Source organism: Chamaea fasciata, unplaced genomic scaffold (genome assembly GCF_029207755.1).
Source record: "Chamaea fasciata isolate MVZ Bird 193981 ecotype frontalis unplaced genomic scaffold, bChaFas1.0.hap1 SCAF_4, whole genome shotgun sequence".
NCBI classification, from domain to species: Eukaryota; Metazoa; Chordata; class Aves; order Passeriformes; family Sylviidae; genus Chamaea; species Chamaea fasciata.
The window spans coordinates 78455058-78479362 of NW_027094089.1; the positions used below are offsets into that span (position 1 = coordinate 78455058).

Here is a 24305-nt window from a genome sequence, read left to right on the forward strand (position 1 = left end):
TAAGTGAATATAAAGCTGTGCACTTCACTTGGTAAACGAGCTTTAATCTATAACATAATTTAGGACTATCAGTTTACAGAGTAAATAACTGGATCATGTTGAAAGAAGAGTTAATTAAATGAAACTGCAACTGTATCCCCCTGTATTTAGGGACTGAGGATGAACACGTTGGTTTGTTTCATTCCATTCTCCTGTCCTCACAGACCTTTTGTCCCAGCTGAATTGTGTTAATTGGGGTGTAAGTGGTGACACCCAGCACACCCTTACAAGGTGTCAGAACTCTTTTTCTCAGATGCTCTGCAGACTTGACGTCAATTTGATAATGGCTGTGTGCAGAAATTACGTTTTGGGACTTGTCATAAATGTCCAAGTTGGTTATTTCTGTGATGTCTGGATCTCTGTAATTTTATGGATCGTGGATTTACTTGGATCACTGCAGGGCAAATCACTGAGAATCAGTGTTTTACTTTACTAGGTAGATGAAATTATTGAAGGTGCACTTTGTAGGTCTCTAGAAAATCATGTGCACACCAGGTTTCTGTTGAATCTGACAGCCCTTGAAGGACCTCTGAGAGACCTCATTTGGCTTTCAGTAGTAGATCCCTGTTCAACTTACTGCTCTGGCTGGAAATTCAAGGCATGTGTGGTTCAGAAACAGATTTGGAGGAAGAAAAAAATCTTTCAGTGTCATTAATCAGTTTCTTCTCTGGTCTGAGAAACAAAAAAAAAATCTATTATTCTCACCCTATCAGCCTTCAGGGTGAAACGGAACAAGTCTTTGTGCATGGGTAAAATTGTATTCTTAGTTGGAGGTGTTGTACCAAAACCATTTTTGTGTTGTTTGGATTCAGAAATCTGGACAAGGTGGGGTGAAAATTGGCAGTGGGTGCAGCAGAGTTAATGTGGGTGGTTACTGAGCCTGAAAAACTCTTCCTGATCAGGGACAGCCAAACTCTATGACCTTGAAGAGTCCTGGAAGAGTTACAGGAAGAATTTGTTCCTAATCATAAGGTAAACTTATATTTAGGTCTTTGTGACATCACAAGAAAAAGGTTTTTTATAATGTCACTCTCTGTGCTGCTTTGTCCTTCCCTCATCTCCATGAAGGCTCAGAATTACTACTAAAATGTTTGAAAATGTTGAAAATAACATCAGTAATATAAATTTCTCTCTTCAGCAGCATGTGCTGTATTATGTGAGTTAAATTATAGTTTTCATTGCACATTTTCCATAATAGCTCCAAACAAGGTAAGGACTCTTGCCTTCCCAAGATATTTATGTATTTGTGAGCTGTAGATGTGTTCCATCGGGTTTTTCTCTGCTCTCTGAATCTGTGCTCTTGGCTTTTTTAACCAGGCCTCGATGATTGCCTCCAACAATACATCAAAAACTTTGAGAGAGAGAAGATCAACGGGGAGCAGCTGCTGCACATCACTCACCAGGAGCTGGAGGAGCTGGGAGTGACTCGCATTGGCCACCAGGAGCTGATCCTGGAAGCAGTTGATCTGCTCTGTGCATTGGTAAGTGATTTCTTGCATCGCTCGCCTTGATCAGCTGCATTTATGAATTCACAAACCAAACCGAAAATAATGTAGAGATTCCTCTGCGGCCACATGCTCAGACAGCCACGGTGGCTTTGCTTCAATAAAGGACAGACATGTCCTGGCTTCTCTCAGCTGCACAGAAACTATATTTATCCATTTAATGATTATGTGTGATGGTCTTTGATTGCTTTTCCTCTGACTTTCTTGGTCCTGCGTTCAAATGCTGTTGACTATCACTCCTGGCATCCATATGGTTCTGTAATTACGTGCCATATGCCCTCGTATTTCACTGACATTCGCCACACTGCACTGAACCAAGTAGACCTGAGTGGTTTAACCATGCCAGCATTCAAAGGGATGGTACTACACAGCCAGAAGGTAATGCTAATTAGACTGGAAGATTGTTTAAAATGAGCGTTAAGATGAGACTGGAGTGGTAAATTTGACTTTATCTGAACTATAGACAAGTGTGTCGACTAAAAGTTGAGTTTGGGTTTTTTTAGCAATCTGCAAGCATTTGGAAGGACGTGATTTACTCACATTAATAATTACTAGGTTACTAATTCAGTTAACCTCTTAACTATATTTGATATCAAAAAATTATTTTTTCCTCTTCTTTTATACCTACCAGCTAATAAAATGTGATCAATTAACTTAATTCTAAAGACAAAATAACTTCTGTTCATGTAGCTGGACAGGTGAAAGAATATTCAAAGTACTAAAGCACAAAATAGTAAAATTACATAGGTAAATTACACACAAAAATCATAATATTTTACTTCTGTATCAGGAATTCTCCGTTTGAATATCTGGGTTATCCTGTGGGAATTTGATAAAGAGAAATTGTTTCCAAGAGGGAAACTGGCACGTAGAAGTAATATAGAAGAAAGTGAGGTAAAATGCACTTGGTCTGGGGGAAAAAAAAAATAAAATTAAGTATCTCTTATTATTCATCTTCTTCTTTCCTATACCTTGAATGACAAAATACCCTCAGTGTGCCTTGAGTTCTGCCCCTCCAAATGAAACAGCTTTGTCAGAGAAGGGAAATGCCTTAGGGGCAGGTGTGTGCTGCAGAAGCCAACAGCTGGGGCCTTTTGGAAACATCTGGACCCAGACTCTGGATTTTTTCCCTGGAAACCTCGTTTTCTGTCCCAAAGGAACCAGCACAGCCCCCAGTGTCACGTTGTGTCACCAGCCAGCAAAGCCCGCTGTGCCCAGACACTCCTCGGGAACAGCAGCCCACAGAAGTTTCCTCTGGAAGAACATGTCCCTTCAGTCAAGTGTGTCCCTGAGGAGGACCCTGCTGACTCTTTTATTGTGTGTGGGTGTTTCTTTTTAGTGTTTTTTTGTTTCTTTTTTTCTTTTTTCTTTTTTAACCACAGAAAATGTACTTTTTGCTGCTGGTCAATAGTGCAGCTCTCGCTGTGCTGTCTCATGACCTTACTTTTCCTTTTGAAGCCGGATGGGGATTTTCCAGCTCCTGGTATCATCTATTTTGCCTTCTGCCTTTCAGCCCTTTCCTTTCCTTTCTCACACTGACACTAAAATGTCTTTTTCTTTCTTTTTTTTCCCTGTTTCTAAATGTTTCTCTCCCTGCCTGTTCCGTGTGCTTTCCGCTGAGCGAGTCTGCTGCCTGCAGCTCTGCTCCTGGGGGTATTCTCCTGCTTCTGACATTTCTCTTTGGCTCTCCCTACATCATCTTCTTCAATACTTGCAGGATCACTGAAAAGTTTTACCAGACTCAGTGTAACATCTATTTTAAATCTGTACTCATTTATTAGGGTTCAGATCCATGCAATCGAAAAGCTTTATTAAAGGATCTCGCTTTAATTATTTAAAATAATGGCAATAATTGAATGAGAGGAGAGCTGATGCTGCCTTTATGAGCTGAAATACATTTCTGAAGTATCACAATTGTATTCTTATTCTGTGCTAACTCTTGAAAAATTTGTAGATTTTTGCACTAATGTCTGACTGCTGTTTTTCTGTGTCCAGAAAAAATTGTGATTTGGAATTGCTCACTGATATGGATTTTTAGAACAGCTAGTTTAAAAAAAGCCCGAGGAAATATTTCAAATGTAGTTTTTAAAGGGACTATAGAGTATCTCTGATTTGTTTATGCCACTAAACAGGAGTTAACATATAGGAAATTAATGAAATCAGAATGTCTTCAGGAATGCTTAATTTAGTCCCTGATTCCTTGAATTGCATTACAAACAAATTTAATACAGTTTATGGTCAGGTAAAACAGAGCCCCAGGCAGTCAGGAATCAATGCTTTAATGCACTCTCTGTGTGTTGGAAGTAGGGGCAGGGTGCAGAGCACAAGCTCTGTTTATAAATTCATAAACATAAATACTTTAATTTTATTTTCAACACTTTTTGTCCTAAAAAGAGAGGGGAAGCACCAATTCCCAACAGTTGGGTTTTAAAATCCCACCTGTGGAGGGGAAGGTACCATCAGCAGTTTGCTCTGTCCCTCCCTCTGTCCATCTTTGTGTGTTCCCAGTCCCAAACACCCTCGATGGATCTGGATGTGTGTGGGATAGCTCTGCTCCCATCCCTGTCCACATCCATGCCCTGCTTGTGCCCTGCCTGTCAGCCCTGGCTGGGCCATGTCAATGAGCATTGATTTCTTTTTTTTCCCCCCGTGCATGGATTCCTGGATTGATTTCTGGTTGGCAATGGGCAGTGCCCAAGTTCGATGACCCATTTCTCCCAGGCAGCATCAGCAGGATCCACAGTCCATCCCAGCAGGGTGGGTTGTGCAGCTCTGGGAACAGGAGCAGCTCCAGGGGCTGGAGAAATCTCCCAGGAAAGCACAGGAGTGATCAGGAATTCACACTGGGCAGGGGTTTACCTGCAGAACATCTCTGCTGCTCTAGGAAACCTGGGGAAATTTGACTATCTGAGCTCCAGCCCTTTGGACATACTGGAATATGACTTTCCTAAGGGTCTAAGGGCCATGGGCTTTTGTGGGATGAGTAGTGGGGTTTTGGTGGGATTACACTAAGAATGGTGCCTTGGCTGCTGTTCCAGGGATGCAAGCAGTGGAGAATTCCTCCCCCCAGAACCAAATGCTGACCTGTAAAGAAGGTTCTAAGCGCAAGAAGAAACTAAAACTAAAGGAGGAAACTCCTGTTTTTTATTCCCATTCCCAAACTACCTCTTAGCCAGATTCCAAAAGCAAGCTATTAAAGGCAGGGAGGGTTTGATGTTGTGCATCAGCCCTTGACATGATTTTTACATTCACTCTTCTTTTGAAAGCAAGCTGAATTCAGATAGGAATTTTTTATGAGAATCCTAACTAGAAAAGATTCCACACTGGAAGATGATTTGCAGCAGGAAAGAAAAAAAAATAATAAGAGTATTCAATACTCCCATGCAATTTGGTGATATAGAAGTGCATTTATTTTACCTGAAAGTTAAATAATTTCAAATGTTAAAATAATCTCCTTTATGAAAGGGTAAGGTCTGAGTGCGAAAGGTGAGAGGAACTTTCTCTGTAGGAAAGAAAGTACAGGCACTATCTTGGGCTTGCTGAGGGGTAAATGCGTGTGCTATGAAATGCAAAGTCACAGGTGAGCTTCACTTTCAGCTTCAGTTCTTCAGCTGTTCTGGAAAGACATTTTTGAGTTGTGCTTTAATTATGAAGAAAATTAGGAATGATGGCTGTGGGGAAAAAGTCCAGTCTGGAACATCAAAGTCCTTTCTTGCTAGGGTGGTCAGAAACTGCTCTGCAATTTTTTTATTTGAAGTGACCTAAATAACATTTAGGGAGTAAAAATTGTAAGCCACTTGGATTTGGTCTGTAACTTTATTGAAGTTGAAATATTAATTGGGATATCTATTGGAGGACTTGTTGCAGAGAGGCTGAATTTGAAGAAGTAGCATGGTCTGGGGAAAAGAACTTTTTGATAGAGAGTAAAATATACCGGAAGCAAGAAAAAGGAATATTTTTGAGGTCAACATGGGTTGCTATTCAAATCTGCCAGTAAATTTAATTTAATTAGGACAGTATTGGAGTCAGTATATTGTTAAATCCAGCACGAATTAAAATATAAACAATCCAGTGGGAAGAAAGACTGATAATGAAAGGATGAAAAATGAATGGGAAATGAAAAGAATGCTCCAATAGAGATTATATCTCAAGTAATTAAAAGTACTGTTAATTCACAGGCATTCAACTTGTGAAATAAGGCCTTGTGCTGCAGAGAAATTTCAAGGAGAAACAGAGATTAGAAACTTTGTCTGCAGTTTCTGCAAAGGCACAATCCAGGCAGGGTGGGTTTTCCACCAGAAGGCACAATAAAATCACCCATGGTCAACATGTTTACAACAACTGCAGGAATTTAATTTATATTTAGTTGGTTGTTTTGTGGGGTTTTTTTTTTGGGGGGGGGGGGGATTTTTTTGTTTGGTTGGTTTTTGGGGTTTTTTTTGTTTGTTTTGGGTTGTTTTGTTGTTGTTGTTGTTGTTGTTGTTGTTTTTTTAATAATGTATGGGGCACAGCTACCAAACAAATTCTTTTTTTTCCTCTATAATTATTCTAATATATTTCTTTATTAGGCATCTCCCCAAGAAAATTACAACCGCAATAGGAATTAGTTGGTCAGGTGGAAAGCAGTGATTTATTTTGAAGCACACCATGGTGAAGGTGAGGCCTTTCAGAGCTGCCTCTGTATCTATTGATAACATTGCTCTTTTGAATTAAAATTATTCAAGTTTTTCCTCAATTAATATTATTTTAATGGCCACACCTATGATGATCTCTCTTGAGATCCTTTTAATTTTTCATTCTGCTAATACACTTTTTGATTTGTCAATTTTGCAAGTATATTAGGAAGTATTTTTTCTTACTTTACCTGATTTGTAAACAAGCTTCACTCTTAAAAAAAAAATCATTCTATGTGTCAAATACTTCTTTTCCACCCGTATTTCAAGGGTTATTCAAAGGTAATTATTCTAGACTAAAATCCTCATTTCATATATATATTGATGCTTGAGTAGATGGAAATAAATCTCCTTCCTTTGGAAGGGAATGCCATCCCTCTTGGTGAGAGATGATGAAATATTCCATCTCCTCAGTGGAATGAGGAACCTGGCACATGCATTATTTTTGTCTCCACTAACATGTATGCATCCAGAGAGCTTTATTAATTTCAACTGGAAAAGAAGTTCAGCTTTTGGCAGTCCAGTGCTATTTATTATGCTGTGCCAAAACACTGAATTAATACCATTGAATTGAGTGGGTTAATTATTGCACATACTAGAACATGTGTATCATCTTTTGATTAGTCTAATTAGCAGCTTCATTCTTTCTTAGCCTTTCAAATCATACAACTTGGAAAAATAACTGACTTTAAGGATTGTCTGGGTTTGGGGTTGTTCTGGGTTTTTGTTTTTTTTCTTTTAAAAGTCTGCTGACAATCTTGGTGTTTTCAAATTTCTCTTAGGAAGAGGACATTGAAGGAAGATAATTAAGTTTGTACAAAAAATTCAGAGTTGCTTAAAGCCCTGGGATTTTACAGGTGTGTGCAGGACTCTCGTCTTACTGGGGAGAGGCAAAAATTTCATGGTTTTGTTAAGGTGCCGGAAAAGTTTGGGTGTAATTACACATTTGTGTCGAGGAACCACCAAAATTAAATTATTTGTAAAATCACCACGCTAAAGGCAGTTCTGGGAGTTTATTTAGGCAAAGAACAAAGTAAAGGGGAGGTTTTTTGATGTCTTCTCAGAGTTCTCCTCAAGCCATTTATCCCACACCAGTTGCTCCACAGTAACATACAGCAGGAATATTTTGGGTGCTGCAGCTGCACCAGCTGTGGTGGTATATTAGTGCAGCAAGCAAAAATTTTAGAGGCACCCAAGCACAGGGTTGATACAAAAGGAATTTAGGACAGAAGTGACTTTCGGATTTGTGTTTGTGTGTTAAATGCATTAGAAACTTAGGCTTGGACTCTCAAGAGAACTTTATCCTCTCTGAATTTACCATTCCTGTAGGGCAGCCATGACCACACAGCCTCTGATGAAAGCACAGATCCCTCTGGTTATGGGATGTGTGTATATCCTGTAGCCAGACACAGATTGGAAATGGTCCTATTCAGGTATTCCAATGAGAATTCCATCCCTTGCCATAATACAAGGTCCGCAAGTGGAAATATGAGAAAGAAAGTTGGCTGCATTTTATTTATATTTTAGTTCCTTTATGCAGTCCGAAAGGGAATTTCAGCAGAGCAGCTGAAATCTGGGAGACCACATCGAATTCTTGCCCACAGACAATGATATTGGGATATCAGGCTTCAGATAAATTACTTAAGGCTATTTCTGTATTCTTCCTACTTATGGTTTTGTGTATGTTAAAAAAATACAAATTTGCAGTGTTGACTGCTGCTAATTCCTTGAATTTATGCACAGCATTTGCCTCTGAAGCAAGACAGTGTTAACACGCAAATGATAGGAAAGCGACTTCTGTATTTCCTGTCTTCTGACATAGTTGAGAGATTTCCTCTTGTCACACAATAATTCTTTTTTCACAAAATAGGGAGAAACATGATCTATTCAAAGTGTTAAACCTGCTCCAAAGCTTGTAATTTTCTTCTGAAAATGCATCTGTTTAAGTACCAGTGTGAATGAGGATCCTAATCCATGGCAGGCTTGGCTGGTGAATAGGCTCCTACAGGAGCTCCTGCATGCTTCTGAGAAATCAATGTACTTATTTCCATTTAGAAATTTACAAAAGAATCCTTTTATAATAATCCATTACTGTATTTCTTGTTGGTTCTCTGTCTGGGTAAGCTCAGTCGTATCCTGAACATTTCATTTCTTTTCATGCTGTGAGTTCCTGTCGCTCACTGGCAGAGAACAGCCCCCCATAAAAATTGCAATTAAATTGTATTGCTACTTATTAGGCCAATGCAGGAGAAGAAATTTATGCAAATGAATAGGTAGGTAATGAGCTGGGGTTAAAAACCATGTGTGTCCAACACTGCAGGGCAGGGCATTAGGGCTGAAATTCAACTAGTGTTGGAATAAAATAATAGTACGATATTATAATTTCTGTATGTTCTTCCATCCCTGGTTTAGGGGACATTAATGGAACACTCATTTCTGGCATAATGTTGGAGCTGGAAGTCAGGGATTGTGATAGTAATTTCAGCCCTTCTGGGTGTCTGGTCTCTCTTTCTGGCTGCTGGTAGAGATCCCAGTCACTGCTGGGGATTAAGGAATGGACATTTTCTCTGCTCAGGGGTAAAAGAAAAACCTTTATGTCAGCACCTTCTTCCATTTCATGGTGTTTCTGCTGACACCAGCTGCCCCAGCATGGCATGGTGCAGTGTTAAGGGACTGGTTTTTGTTCCTTTTGCTTTGATTTCTCTGGGCTTCCCAGGCAAACTTTCCTGCACAATAATCCAGTCTGCCAATTCCTATGGGAGTAGAAAGCAGGAATGCCAACTTTAATGTTTTAACCTTAATTTTAACCTAAATTGCTCTGTGTAACTCTCCTATGTTCCCAACCTCAGACTAGTGAAGATCTGGAGACTCGATTTGTCTGCAGCAACGTAGAGATCCCCTGTGGTCTCCTAATGATGCTCACCCAGCCTTCGTGGAACAATAAGAATTGACATATCCAATTAATTTATATGAATTATTGCTTTTCTAGAATCTCAGTGTGAAGTGTAGGGAACAGCCTTGCAGTGACACATGAACAAATTGCGCAGCAGAGCATTCACATTTTCTTTTCCATCATTTTGTTTCTACACTAAAGGAATTAAAAAGAAGGATGCTTGCAATATTTTCATCCTGTGTCATCTCTTACTCATGATAAAATGTGTTGCTGGATTTCTACATTTCTTTTAATCAAATACATGTAAATCTTACAAAAAAAATTCAGAGTAAAGCATAAAAATCCAGATGTTGCGAAGTTTGGTTTGGTTTCATAGAAATGCCTCTAGAACACCAATCTTTCATGAAGGAGTAATTTTATTTCTGCCTTATAATTTAAAAGCTGAGTAATTTTAAATTATAAATTCTGGGGTGCCCAGTGGTAGCTCTTTCACTCCGATCTTTTATTGCAAACACAGAAATAAGACTTCAAGTAGGACATATGAAAGGAAAACATTGGTTTTCTGAAATCATGGCTTGGAGCACTGAGGGCTTTGTGCTTTCTGTCAGAAACAAACAGAGGGTTTGGGTCTGTTGCATCATAGCAACACTTGATTGTACACTACTGCATTAAACTTTGAATACACAATTTAAATACATTAGCCAGCTGAGGTTGACAATCTTGACTCGGCAGCTTTATGAAAGGTCCTTACCAAAGCTGTGTGAATTCCCATGTTTATCTGGGTGGCAGAACCATCCCAATGGGAGTAATTCTCAAGGCAGGTGAGGTTTCCTGTGCCTGTGCTGGCCAGTCCACACCCACAGCACCTCTAAGTTTTGAGAGTTTTGTCTAATCCCAGCCAAACCCAATGGGATGAGGATTCCGGCCAGTGCTGAGAAGGTCCTAGAGTGAAATCCTTGGAGAAAGTTCTCCTCATCCTCAGGGAGAAGCACCAGCCCTCAGCCAGGGACAGTCAGAGGGGCTGTCCCTGGCCCCAGAGCTGTACCAGGTGCCCTGGGATCCAAAGGGATGTGGGGATGAAGAGGATGAAGACCATGTTAAAGGGATCCCTTTCAGTGCCACTGCTCCCCGAAATGTTTGTCACTCCTTCCAGAGGCTGCTAAAGCAGTGTGGATGAAGATCTGTGCCTGAATCCTTGGAATGCTCCAGGCACTGAGGGACAGCCCATTGACGGCATCCAGCTAATGGAATATTGATTCAGTCCTAGGTAATTATGTTAAATAGGAGGGGAATATTAGGTTATAGAGGAGAGAGGAGTCTATTTTTAGAACAAAAAGGAAGAATAATACACACTAGTGCAGGAAGAGATAAACTTCTCCCCTTTAAATGGAAAAAATGTTATTACACTAACATAGGATAACCCGAGAACTCAGTGACATACAGATATTTTCTTGGTTTATTCAGGTGCTGAAAGTCTTAACCATCCAATAAATTGTTATTTCCAATGATCCACATGAAATACACTGGTAATTCTTAGTCTTTTAATGAAAAATAATTGCACAATTTCTTAAATGGTATTTCAAATATTTAGGTAAAGACAATATTATGAGCATTTAAAATTATCTTTTAATTTTTTTTCTAAGACTTTCTCCCCTTTTTCCACTGGAAAGGATTATGTTGCCTTTATTCATTGTGTGTTTCATTTGCAAAATCTTCCTTCCCTTGCAGAAAGCAACAGTTCTCTTTTTCCTTTTTCAAATCAATCTGATTTGAAATCTGTCCCATGCAATGCATTTTAGCAAGCACCATACCATGGAGAATCTCTGTGCCAAGGAAATACAGGGAGTAGCTCAGTGAAAGTTCAAAAAAAGGACACTTTCCCTACCAAAAAATCGCTTTTCTGATTTGCAAGGAACAATTTCTTTCATAAATTCCCAGTGAGATACTTTTCATACCACTGTGTTACATTATCAGTGCCTATGAGCTGCCTGAATTCCTGAGTAATTATCTGTGATCAGTTATTGTCAGGGATAAATTCATCTGCATGCAAATATCCAAGTATGCCCATGCATATTCATGTCACTGTTGTTGACTGAGTTGCTTGAGCAGCCTTCAGCAAATTCACAATCCAAATAGATAAATGAACTTTTTTCATACTCTCATTAATGCCCATTCAAACGAATCTTGTTACTAATTTAATTTCTGTATGCTGCTCTGAATTGTTATGAATATGTGGAACATTTCCCCAAAATTGGTGTGGTTTCTGAGTGGAACTACCACTTCTGCAGGGATTTAAGTTAAATGTCTGATCCAAGTGAAATGGTCAGTGTTGATGTAATATTTCCAAGACTAGCTTATCATTTACTCCCTGAACTTTGCATAATTCGCTACTGATTCCAATTTTGTGTTTTGTACTGAATCTCTTTTTCTCTGTAATCTTATATTTCTACCTTATAATTCATTTTAAGAGATACTTTAAAAAATGAGGCTTTCTAGGATTGGATGGTTGGCTCTTCCACAAAGCTGTCATGAAACAAATAGTCAAGTTTAATTGATCACAAGGTTTTAGTAATGAATAATAAAGGTTTGTGGTTTTTAAACAGTCCATTACACAGCTCCCTTAGATGCTGTGGAGAAAGGTGAATAGACAGCACTGAAATGTACAGCAAATACTTGAGACACTTTATCCTTGCAAGTGGAGTTCCCTGGATTGGGAACTGGGAATGCAAAGAAGAATTTGGGTGTGATTTAGGTATTTCTGACACAGAACATATCAAAAGTAGCATGGTGCACACCGGGGAGCAGCAGCAGCAGGTTGGTAATGCTTCGTGCAGGCAGGAATTGCTAATCATCTTTAAAAGCTAACAGATCATGGTCCAATACGGTTCTGGAGGAAATATCTCCTGTCATCCTTTGCTCTCGCTTGCTTATCAGTGTCCCCAGCCAGCAGATTGTTCAGAGCTTGTTTTCCTACACATATGGAAGAGGTCAAGCCACCCTGGCTGTCTGGCTTGCATATGTTTTGTAATTGAAGCCATATGCAGATCAGGCCATCCTTAATACTGCAATAAAACATTGGAAACAATAATCCTTGGGACACGGAAAGAAGCCACAAAGCACCCGGACCCCCTCCATCCTCCTGGGTCTCACTTTTGTGCCCATCAGAAAAGGAAATGCTGCCACAGCTTGATTTCGCCACTGGTATTTTCCTGGGAGTTGACATTGGAGATGTTAAATGTGCCCAGATGTCAGCTTGGCACAGGCCAAACGCTGAGTGGATGCTGCAATGCACCCACCACTTTGTCAGCAGGCTTCTGAGAAGGTTATTATGCTCATGAGAAAGTTTTATTTCCTGCTGGAGTATTAAGGTTGTAAAAAAAAAAAAATTTTTAAAAAAAATTAAAAAAAAAAAAGAGAGAGAGAGAGAAAGAGAAAGCATTAAATGCCTTTAGAAACAACGAAATTTTTATAAATGCAGATTCACTTCCAGGGATTTTAGCTCTAAACTCTTGGTGAAGTCAGAGCTGAGCAGAAAATGTGGATTAGAAGCAGAGTGGGAGAGCAGTCAGGAGCAGGTCCAAGGGATGCTGTTGAGGTGTACAGGAAAAGCAGGAAAAGCATTCTCCCAGAGGAACTAAATCTCAGGTTTGGATCTATCTCTCATGTTTCTGAATCTGATGGTTCACCACCTCTGCAGAAATAACTATTGATGGTTCAGATATGTAAATAATCATTTATTACACTTTACAACTGAGATGAGGTATGACCTCTCCTCTCTTCTCTTAAAATTTCCCTTTCTTAAAGCTTTGGTGAGAATGGACACTAAATAGCCAAATAGCTGGGTTGATGTCTAGGTGTTTAGATTATTTACAAACAGAATAAAATTCAAGAACTTGCTGAATGAGTAATCTAAAACTCTGCAAAATATGAGGAGGTTTCATACTTTAATTAAAATGTCTTCAAGGGGGAGGGAAGAAAGGAAAACAGCCAAGACATACGTAGGAAAAATGTAATTAAGGCATTCCTTGGGCATGGTCAGCAGACTGAATGGCATGAACTTTAAAAGTATATGCACTTTCTTTATCCTTCGTGCCAACATGGCAGTGAGGAGTCCACATAACTGAATAGCAGATCCCACATTTTTACAGACCTTATTCAAAAATGACATTTGTGACGTGTCACGATGTGCTGGATCTCACTGTGCAACCATGTAGGACAGTGAGAGAGAACTTTAAAATGCATTTTCAGAATATGCACAGCCATCACACAAATACCTCTGTCAGGCTGCTCAGTGGATTTGATTGGTTTAATTCCGTAGGACATTGTTAAGTCTATTCTGTGTGTGATGAGTTTGTTTTCCTCACAACTTTTTTGTGGTTTAGGTACTTGTCCCACAGTAGTGGTTCCCCTCTCTCTCTCTCTCTCTCTCTCTTTGCATAGATCCCTGTGCAGCCCTCCATAACCAAACCAGGGAGATGTTCCAGTTTATTCAAGCTCACCCAATTAGGGGGAGTATTTGTTTATTCCACAATTGAAATCACTGTGATTCATTAGGATTAAGCAGACCAAGGAGGCTTTGTGCAGTTTGCTCAAGAGATCTGTGGCAAGAGCTGCCAGGTAAAAGCTCCTTACGAAATGTTTAGGCAGGAGATCAGGGATCCTATTAATTCCTGCTCATCTTAATCAGTCCAGGGCAGGAACTGGTGCACTGTGCAGCTTTAGGCTGGCCTAGAGTGGGGCAAGACTTACATAACCTGAGATCCTTGAACAATAAATCTGCATCTCCATCTCTGACCTCATCTGCTGGTTTGCTCTCACCAGGAGCCCAATCATCTGACCCTGAAGTCTGAAACATAAACCTAACAATCTATTTGCAAACCTTACTCTGAAAAAATACCTGCCTCAATGGTCAGCGTTACAATCCTTTTGACTCCAATTTTTAAGGAAAGACTATCAAGTTCTGGTTCTTGTCTGAATAAAAATCACTTTTATTAAAAATAAAAAAAAAGCTTTCCAGGGCACCTTAACTATGCTTGTTGACATAGATAGATAGATAGATAGATAGATAGATAGATAGATAGATAGATAGATAGATAGATACATGGAGAGAGATACAGATATCTAGATATAAATCTATATCTATATACATCTCAACTTCAATGCAAATGCTAAAGCCTCTGAAGATAAAAAAAATATAATGCGGATCTTAATTTTTTAAACAAGTTAAAATATTTAATCTTATTTCTAGATCTACTTAATTTATCTATTTACAAGATAATAGGAAGGTGTATGGAGGGATTAGAAGCACCGTGACAAGTTCCAAATTATAGACTCGGGAGACAAAGAATTGTGACACAGTTTGCTCCAGCAAGGTGGGATAATTATAATGGAAGGAAGAACAAGGGGGAGGAAAGCTGCACATAAAAAAGCATCGAGGTGTTTCAAATAATAGACTCTAATTTATATTATGATGTTGCATATTTGCATAATATTACCATAGTTATTAATGGACTCCACACTTTTATTTTGATGAAATGTCACGTTATGTGCACATAAACTGTGCTATGATACTGCAGTTTAGCTGAAATGATAGGCAAATGTTGTTAAAGAGAGGCAGAAGGATTGGGTTTGTTACGTATTTATTATATGTTATTATGCTAATTTACTGATTTAGAAGGAGAAAAGCTTTTAAAGAAAAAGCTGAACCAAATTTGGGCCATATTTTACTGGAGCTGCATCCCCCAGCCATGAATGGAAATTATTTTCCTAATACATTTATAGTTTTCAAAACAACAGTGCTAGGATTTTCTATATACATATAAAATGCATAAATTATTGAATATGTCAGAGTATAAACTGTGTGAACTACATCTAACACATTCTCCTTTTAAAAACTGATAGTTTCTTTGATTTATCTTAACTTTTTATCAAGTGATGTCATAACTTGCATCTGATTATAATAATTGTCCCTTTTTTTCCATTCAGGAAATTTCAAGTTTCATTGGATCCCTAATGAAAAATTTATTTGGCCTTTTTCAAATTGCTATTCAGATAAAGGATGATCAGCCTGTAAATTCTTTTTCAAGAGCAAAACCAGACACAACTGGTGAAAATGCACTGCCCCACCTACTTGGACTTTATGCCATTTCAATATCCTCAGTTTGACGTTGTATCATAAAAATATCACCACAAAATTTTAGTGAAATCAGAAAAATGCTTACAGAGACAAGTTTTTCAGAATCAGGTTTCCACTGTTTCAAAGGCTCCTAACCTTTAAAAACATCCCTTCAGAAAGGAAATCTAAAAGAAAAAAAACGGGTTTTGACAGTTTTCATTCTATGTATGTGTCAGAAGTATTTATGCTAAAATCAGAGTGTATGATTAATTGTGACTTTTGCTTTTATTGTCAAACAGGGCTGTGTTTGCCCGGTTTCAAGAGCTGGCTCCATTCTATCCCAAAACCTCTGATTTTCATGGCAAAGCTGGAGCAGCAGCCAGAGCCCTGACACAGCAGGGAGGTGCAGGATCCCACCTGGTAGTCAGTGTTTTCCCAGAAGAGAATCCCAGAACTCCTCTGGGGATTTTTCCCAAGGGGTCTCAGGGCTGGGATTGAGCCCCAGGTGGGACACGAGTGTTACCTCCAGGGCCTGGGGACCAGGGAGGGGAGCAGAGCATCCCCATGGAGCTGCTGAGGGGCTTCTCATCCAAAACAAATCAATTTATGGGTGATCTGAGAATGGGTTCAAAACCAGACTGAACTGGGGAAGAAGTTCCTGGAGGTGGAACTTTTTCATTCCCAATAATTTAGAGCATTCCTAAAGTTTTTGTATGAAATACAGAACCGGGACTGCAGCTCAATATTTAGGTTGTGGTGTTTAAAATGCCTTGAATGTGGAGAATTCCATGTAAGGTGCTTGAATTTCAGTCAGTGTGGTTTTCTTTCACCTCCTCAATCAAATCTCCTGCTCTGCCTTTTTATTTTTCTTTTATATCCACTGAAAATTGTAATAGTGTCAAAGTATCACCTACAGGAAAAGCTGTGTATGCACCCATGTGTTTATATATTTATACATATATTTTTATATATATTACACTGACTACTCACACAAATGACAACATGAAGAAAAATCACTATAATTAGAAAGAAATCTGTTTTTAAGGTAAGTTAAAGTCATTACTTATGCAATATAAACTGTTTAGCTAAAATTACATCCTGTGCCTATTAAATTTCAATGTGCAGACATTATTTCTATCTCTGCATGTCACATTACAGCAAACCAATTTCATCATAGCTCTACCTATAAGAAAAAATGCTGGGGGGGTTTCCACAAAAGAACTGAACTCTTCATAAACTGTAGGTATTTCATACTTGGTTTTTGATCTTCGGGTACGGTGTTTACAAAAAACTGATTAGCACTTGGTGCTTTTTCCCCCATTATATTCATTATTTTTTTATCTTGATGTTGGCTACAATAATTTGGCTTATTTTATTTTAGTAGCTAAAATTCTTCCAGATTGCTTTATTAGCATAAAATCCTCCTTTGTGATGTTATTGCTTACCTGCAGTAGGGTAAGGGGAACACCTGAAGCCATAGCTGAAGAGTTTTTTTCATTCCACTCCTTTGAATACAAAAAAAAAGCTCAGATCTTATACTGTCAGTTGATACAGAATTTGCTTAATTATTTAAAAACGGAACTTCAAATCAGAATGTACAAAAGAGGCAGAGTTTTTAGCTGGAATTGTGACACAGGGCAGAAAGGTTCCTGATGAATGTGCATTTAGCTGTTTCTGCATTTTGGGTTTATGACATTAAAAAGAGGAAATACCTGTTTGGAGGCAGATTTCTCATATTTCAGTTTCCAAAATTCCAATTTTAGCTACAGAGAGTATCCAACAACTTTTCTCTTACACTGTATCATCTCTCCACTGGGAAAAACAAGAGTCTGCTTCAGGTTGCTCAGAAAAAAAAAAAATGGCATTTTCTCCTGTCACATGAATTCTACTGTTTCTGACAACTGGCACCTGTTTTCTGTGCTTCAGAAAACGTGATCAAGTGTGAAAGCCCTGGGGGGGATCTGTTCCCTCACCACCTCCAATAACCCCAGCCACCAGCACAGCAGCTCAGACCCAACAGGAGAGGGGAGCTAGGACAGAGAGTCTCGAAATGGGAGAATCAGAGGGGAAATAGCTGAATTTAGGAGCTGTGCTCTGCAGGCAGCCAGCAGACTTATCCTCCCACCCAAATCAGCTGCACACCTCACTAAGTGTCACTGTAAGCACAGCTTCATCCTGGAGTTTTGCTAATGATATTCTCCCATAATGAGCTTGTCTGCCTCTGATCTCACACTTGTGTTTAATTTCTGCCTCCTGAAATCCTTCTTCCCAGCTCCTGTCGTGGAAGGGGGCGTCAGGAATTGCTGAGCTCCCGCCTGAAACATGGGATCAGTCGCTGAACAAATCAGACAATCTGTGTAGCTCTTTTGAGTGTGTGCAGGTAATAATGCTGTCAGTGCAGATACAAAAATTCTTACTGTTTGATCTGCGCTTTTGTATGAAATAACTTAAATATTTAACAGCTTTTCCAGTCATCTCTTTCTGTGCTCAAAGTCTGCTGTTACTTTGGCACTTTCTGCAATGTTCCTGTCCACGTCCCTTTTTCTGAAAAGGAGCATTGGTGACTTTAGGCAACATTCTATTCTCATTAAGCAGCTTTCTGATCCAGATTTCAAGATAATTTGACAAATCATGTGGCTGTGTGGTTCTAGACAGGCAACATCTGGGGTTGTTTTGGCAGTCAGGATTCATTCTCTAAACTTGTATATCCATTTCCACTAATTGAGTCATTTGATGATGGAACAACATGAAGCATCAAGAAACAAAACCAGGGAATGGAGCAACCCTTTCTTCTTTTATTTTTCCCTGCTCTTGGGATGAAAAATAATCCTGCCTATGCTAATTGCACCCTCTTGTCCCTTTTAGAGGTTTCCCATTTTATTTTTCTGTCTTTCTTTTTAAACTGGAAATTATATCTAGGACTTAGAGCGCCAAAAGAAATCATCTGGATCTCCTGCCAGGAGACAGAATTTCCAAGGTTTCGGAGCATCATTTTCATGGCGTGGCTCACGAGAGCAGCACATATTTAACATAGGGGGAGCAGAATGTGTGGCTGTGAAGGCTGAAGTCTGGCCTGGCAGCTGTGATAATGATTTAGTCTGGCAGCTCTGAGACTCAGTTACACCATGGACATGAGGTGCCTACAAGAATTAGAGATCTGGATACTGGCCGTGCCATCCACAAGGCTCCTCACCTGATCACTCATTGCCAGAAACTACAATTCTTTGTTTTCAAACGTGCCCATTGAATTACAATTGATGCAGTTTAAATTTGTGTGGTGCCCACTTCCTGGCTCTTTTGTCCTCTGGAACAGTCTCCTCCATTCCCCATCACTTTGGTTGCTGACTCTGGGAGCCCCAAAGAAGCCACAGCTTCCTTCAGTCCTCTCCTAATACGCTTCCACAATGGGGTTTGGTGACATCAGAGCATCAGGGTGCAGGGATACTCTCAAGGTTTATTTGTATGCACATTTTTCCCATTTGGGAGTTGATTACAGTTGTTTGATTTAAAAATTAAAACCTTGGATTTAGTCACACTTAAATCTAGAACAATCCAATGTCTCTGTCTCCTACAAAGGCATTGATTTACTATCATTTTCATAATAGTTTTATCTTTTCCCCTTTATTGTGCCCCACTCAGTCTCAGGTAAACCACTAGCTTGCATCAGCACTATGACTGTGCTGAAAAATTTCCTTTCATCTTCTGATTATCTTTATGGATACATTTTATCTACATTCTGCTGTATTTTAAATTTTGTTTTGACACTAATTGAGGTTGTCATTGGCGTGTAACCAATAAACTTCAAGATAAAGAAAAGAATTTGTTCACTAGGTGGATTTCCTCACACACATTTCCTGCTCAGTGCTCTGTGTTTTCCAGTGAGTGGTGAAGATCTCTCGGGCTGATTATGCTTACTGGGGTCTAAAATACCCTCTGGTATTTATAGATTCAGTGATCAAACAATGTCCTTTCCTGCTTAACTCCTCTTAAAAGCAAAGTGACTTGTTTCCAGAGCTTTTATGCCATAACAAGTTATTGGGAGAAGTTTTTTTTTTCTGCTTCTTTCCACGGGAATAAGCAACCAGGAGGATCTAGTTTATCATCCTTGTAATGTGTTGCTGAGTGTGCAGAATGAAACCTGTTCTGAGGCAAAACCAGGCCCTGCCCAGCTGGTTGAGAGCTGGAATAGGCATCCAAGTGCATCCACTTAGTCATCATCTTGGCAGGAGTGGAAGTCGAGAGGAAAACAGAGCAGGGGAGGGAATTCCTTCAGCACTTCAGTAAGATTAGGTGTGACATTAAACAGATGACACACTAATATCACATAAACCTTGCTCTTTAAACTTTTCCAAAAGAGAATGACTTTCTTTGGTGACACTGTTGCTAACTGTCCTGCATTTGTTCTGGGAAAAAAAGTTGGAGAGAGTTTTTTTGTCATCTGTAGCAATTTGGTCTGGAATTGGACGGTCTGGCCCCTGCCACGATGTTTTAGCGGTGATACAGGCCTAACAATGAAAATTAATTATCTCCCTGGTATTTAAATCCAATTCTTTGCAGTCAGCTAAGGTAGCAAAGTGTTCCGTTTCTCGTAGATTTCCCTGCAAGCTGGAGGCAAGGCCTTGATTTATTTCTCAGAGTGAACTTTGACAGGGAGAATGGCTGGCAGGGAAGGCACTGTCCCCAGTGCCAGCTGTCAGAGGTCCAAACCACTTCACCAAGTGTTTGTTTGTGCTTTGTTTGCTTTCCATACAGCCTCCGTTTATACTCTTGTTATTGGTCAGTATAGTTCCATTTTCTGGAGTTGAAAATTATTATTTCTAGTATAAATATCCATGTTAGCATCTGTCAAGAAGTGTATTATTTTCATTTTTTATTCTCTGCTTGGAGGAAGAAGTTTAGGCAAAAATACGTGATGTTCATGATCAGTTGTCCTCTAATATAAGCACTGTAGATTTTAACAGTGGGCAATCAATTCAGACTGAAAGTTGATTTTGTTTAAATGCTCATTAAATTCTTTCATGTCCTACATCCTGTGGAGGTTGCAAGAAATTTGGGTTCAGTTCAGTGTGTTTCAGTGTGTTCAGTGAATTTGAATCTGAATTACTTAATGAATTTGAACTATCTTTGTGCTTGTTGTCTGGGTCTAAGTGGGAAATAGGCCTGGTGATAAAAGGACAGAGACATGGATGAAGGAATGTGGATAAAAGGAAAAGGGACTTGTGTTTGAAAACCTTCAGTTAGATTCAATCCTTCTCCTGCCATCAGAGCTAGAACAGTAGACAAAAATCCACTCAGAACTCTTAAATATGAAACCTTGTCACTGTCTGGAGCCTCTGAGCCATGAGCAGCTGTTCCCACATGCTCTCTGCTCAGACTCTTCCCTCTTCCCAGCCGTGGGGAGCAGGAGCCTTTGCTCTGACCTGGTTTGATGCTTCCATGTCCCAATCCACGTAGGACAGCTGCTCTCCAGCAGCAGCAGGGTTCAGGAGAGGCTGTTTCTGTGAAAGCCTCTCAGCCAAGGTCGTGTTCCACTTCATTCCTGATTCACAGGGCAGGGGAAGGGGATGTTCTGCCCAGGTGAAGGAATTCCAGGTGCTGGGATCCAGTGCAGTGGGACTGCTGCAGACCGAGGTGACCGACACCCGTGGGCACAGCAGAGAGGGGACACTGCGCCCCCCCAGCTGCACTTCCTGAGAATGGGACAGGCCTTGAGACTCAGCACGTGGGATCCTTTTTGCCTTTCCCTCAGGGATGTGGCTGAACCCACGTGAGTGGTGTTGGACTGCGAGTGCCCGTGGCAGCAGAGGCGGTGTCCCAGACTGGGTGCACCCTGTCCATCCCAACCCAAATATTCCTGTTTCATCTCAACCCACAACCACCCCCTCAGCCAAAGCAATCCAGGACGTTTCCTCTCACGGTTTGGTTCATCTGGCTGACCACATACTCTACCAATCTTCTTCTTTCCCTCAGAATTATGGTCTGGAGACTGAAAACCTGAGAACTCTGTCTCACAAGCTGAACGCCTCAGCCAAAAACCTTCAGAACTTTATAACAGGTAGGAGGAGGAGCGGCCACTACGATGGCAGGGCCTCCAGACGACTGCCAAATGATTTTCTTACCTCTGTAGTTGACCTGATTGGTGCTGCCAAGAACTTACTCGCCTGGCTGGACAGGTAATTAACTGTTCCTCAATCCCTTGTGCATGAGAATAGTTCTTTGGGGAGTTCTGTATTTGTCCTTTCTTTGCCTGTTGTGCTCTCCTATTCTAACTTTAAAAGTGGCAGGTCTGGAATTCTAGCTCTAAATTTTTAGAAATTTGTGTAATATTGGAAGTGAAATTTAGTACCCTTCTCTGTCAGGAGAGTGTTAAAATTTTCTCTGGGTAACTTTTGAGATCCTTTCAGTTGGATTTTGTGTGGAATGAATATTTCTGTGCTATTCTCACTGCCACAACTGTTAACATCATCAAAAATTTCAGCATGAAGGGCAAGGAAGGAAAGTTTGTGGAGTTTGAGCTGTCTTTCAGCCACCAAAAAGACACAGAAAAGCTGGAGTTAGGCAAATCAGTTAAGAATGTTCAGAATAAATGATAGTACTTGCTTAGTCTGAAAATAAGGTGTTCTTATTTATCAGGAGTAGGCTGGATGTGTTAGGTGGAGTTGTGTTGGTTAATGCTCTACAACCAGCCACTGGTGTTTTACATTTATGAGCTGAGAATTTGATTAAAAGTATCCCTGTGGCAAGACAGAAACCAAAACACAAACCAACATTTTTCTTGTTTGGAAAAACCACACACTGGCTTGTTTTTGTTTGTAGTTATAGCAGTGAATAGCTTTATCTGGAATCTGAATGCTCTAGAATGTATAAATGGCACCTTAGAAATCACAGTGAGAGTGAATCACCCTCCTTTACAGGATTTGTATAATCCTGGTGACATCTTCCTAACCTAATGCCAGCAGTCATATTCTCTCAGGCTATGACCTTGTCAGTTCTTATAAATTCAAACGGGGTCAGATTCAGCCAGAATTTGGAAAGCCTGAAGAGAATCTGAGTGTGCAGGAAGCTGTGACTAAGTAAGCATTACTGTGCTCTCTGAATTAAGGTCCCGATTGCTGCTGAGGAGTGGTGTCATACCAGAAATGCCATCTCTTTAATAAGCAGTACAAATAAAATATGGGCTGCTTATGGTTATTTGGAAGCTCCCATTTCTACTCTCCATAAGAAAGAGAACTCCTGATGTTCTGGCCAAAATCCAGTTTACATCCTGCCTGCATTTTTTCTTGTTTCAAAGGTGTATTATTACAAAAGTTGCTGCTGGAGATTAAAATGATTTGGCATTTCTGTGCTGTAGAACGGATCCCTCAATTACATATATCTGCCTGTAGTGTAAATTGTGGTTCCTAATGCTGCATAAACCCATCCTTTTCCTGCCCCAGGTCTCCGTTTGTCAGCGTGACAGAATATTCACTGCTGAAAAACAACATTGTTCAACTGTGCCTGGAACTAACAACCATTGTGCAACAGGTAGGAGTGGCTCTCTGCTCTGAGTCCTTTCACATCACTGCTTAAAAACTGCAATAGTAAAAATATCTACAGCTTTAACATCGCCAGAAATGTTATTACAGCATTACCTCTCTGTTCGTTCCATACTCTTACATTTTGGGAGGCACAGGAAGATTTTTGGACTTTGGGCATCCTCCTGGATAGATTGAAGGATGGTGTGAAGTTAAAAATAATCAACTTGGCTCTTGAATGGACAATTTCATGTGAGGTGATTCACCATCATGTAGTTGTTAACCAGAAGAATAAAGCCACAGTGGGAAAAAGCTTAACTACAGCTGACGAGGTTATTCTAGATTAAAATATCAATGATCCAAAATGTTTTGTGGACAACTCCTTAAAATACATATAAATACATCCAGAACCTGCTCTGTGGCTTCTTCACTGAAAGGAGAGCCAGTAACATGGAAGTTTTTTAGGGATGAACACGAAATATTCATAACATCAAAACAACTAACTACAGAACAGATAATGGTAGCAGTGTTATCATCACTGACACTCATTAGTTAATTGTAATGTGGTACAGTCCTCAGGAACATAAAAATAATCTACCTGGTCTTTAGTTCTATATAACATAAGAATCATACAATATCCTGGGTTGGAAGGGACCCGCCAGAATCATCAAGTCCAACCCCTGGCCCTGGACAGACGCCCCAAAAATCCCACCCTGTGCCTGAGAGCATTGTCCAAACGCTCCTTGAAATCAGGCTTGGAGCAGTGACCCCTATAACAATATAATATAATAATATAATACTATAATAATATTATTAAATAGTATTATATTATTATAGTATTATATTATTGTATTATGATATTGTAACATAATAACATATTATAATAATATAACATAGTAATGATATAATAATATAATACTATAACAGTCTCTGGCAGTGTCAGCCCCTGAAGCAAGATAAGAGGTGACACACAGGTACTGAACGACTGAGGATAATTAGTTTTACAAATATTTACAATGAGCCACTCCCCTTGTGAGCAGATAAAATACTGATGAGACAGAAGAGTGTCACTGGAATATGTGGAGAAGTCGGTAAACAGGCTTGGAAAGAAAAAAAAAGGAGAAAGATGAAAGGGTTGAAGGGGGAAAGCAAGAAGAAAACTTAGCCTCAGCTCCAGTTTTGCGGGAACTTTAGGCTGGGTCTGTCTCCCATGCAGAGGACTCCCCTGCCTGCCTCTGTTCTGTGCTGCCACAGATTTTCATGTACCCGCCCAGCAGACCAACCACAGAACTCAATTTGAAATGCTTTTTGGAGCAGTAGTGGGGTAGTCGTTTTGAAAACTCTTTTTTCCCCTCCACTTCAATTTTATTTCAGTTCTTAGAGCAAAAGAACAAAGGCTAATAAATATGTCATTGCATTTCACACTATTATCCTTGATTTATAATATTCAGCTTTATTCCTCCTGGAAATCTTGTGCTTTATGCATTTTTGCAGCAGAAAACAAAGACCCTTTTTCTCCTTTTTTTAGCTTAGAGATTCCTATGTCGGCATTTAATTATTTATGTA

At 39.7% G+C, this 24305-nt stretch overlaps 1 protein-coding gene across 1 annotated transcript in view; it reads left to right on the top strand.

Annotated features, from left to right (window-relative positions):
• The window catches only part of LOC136289064 (connector enhancer of kinase suppressor of ras 2-like), a 144681-nt gene that overhangs the window by 81533 nt on the left and 38843 nt on the right, over positions 1-24305 (top strand). Inside the window, exons 3-5 of the mRNA XM_066182529.1 lie at positions 1357-1520; positions 21196-21398; positions 22662-22749. Of these exons, the coding sequence (XP_066038626.1) occupies positions 1357-1520; positions 21196-21398; positions 22662-22749 (455 nt within the window). The remainder of the gene's footprint in view (positions 1-1356; positions 1521-21195; positions 21399-22661; positions 22750-24305) is intronic.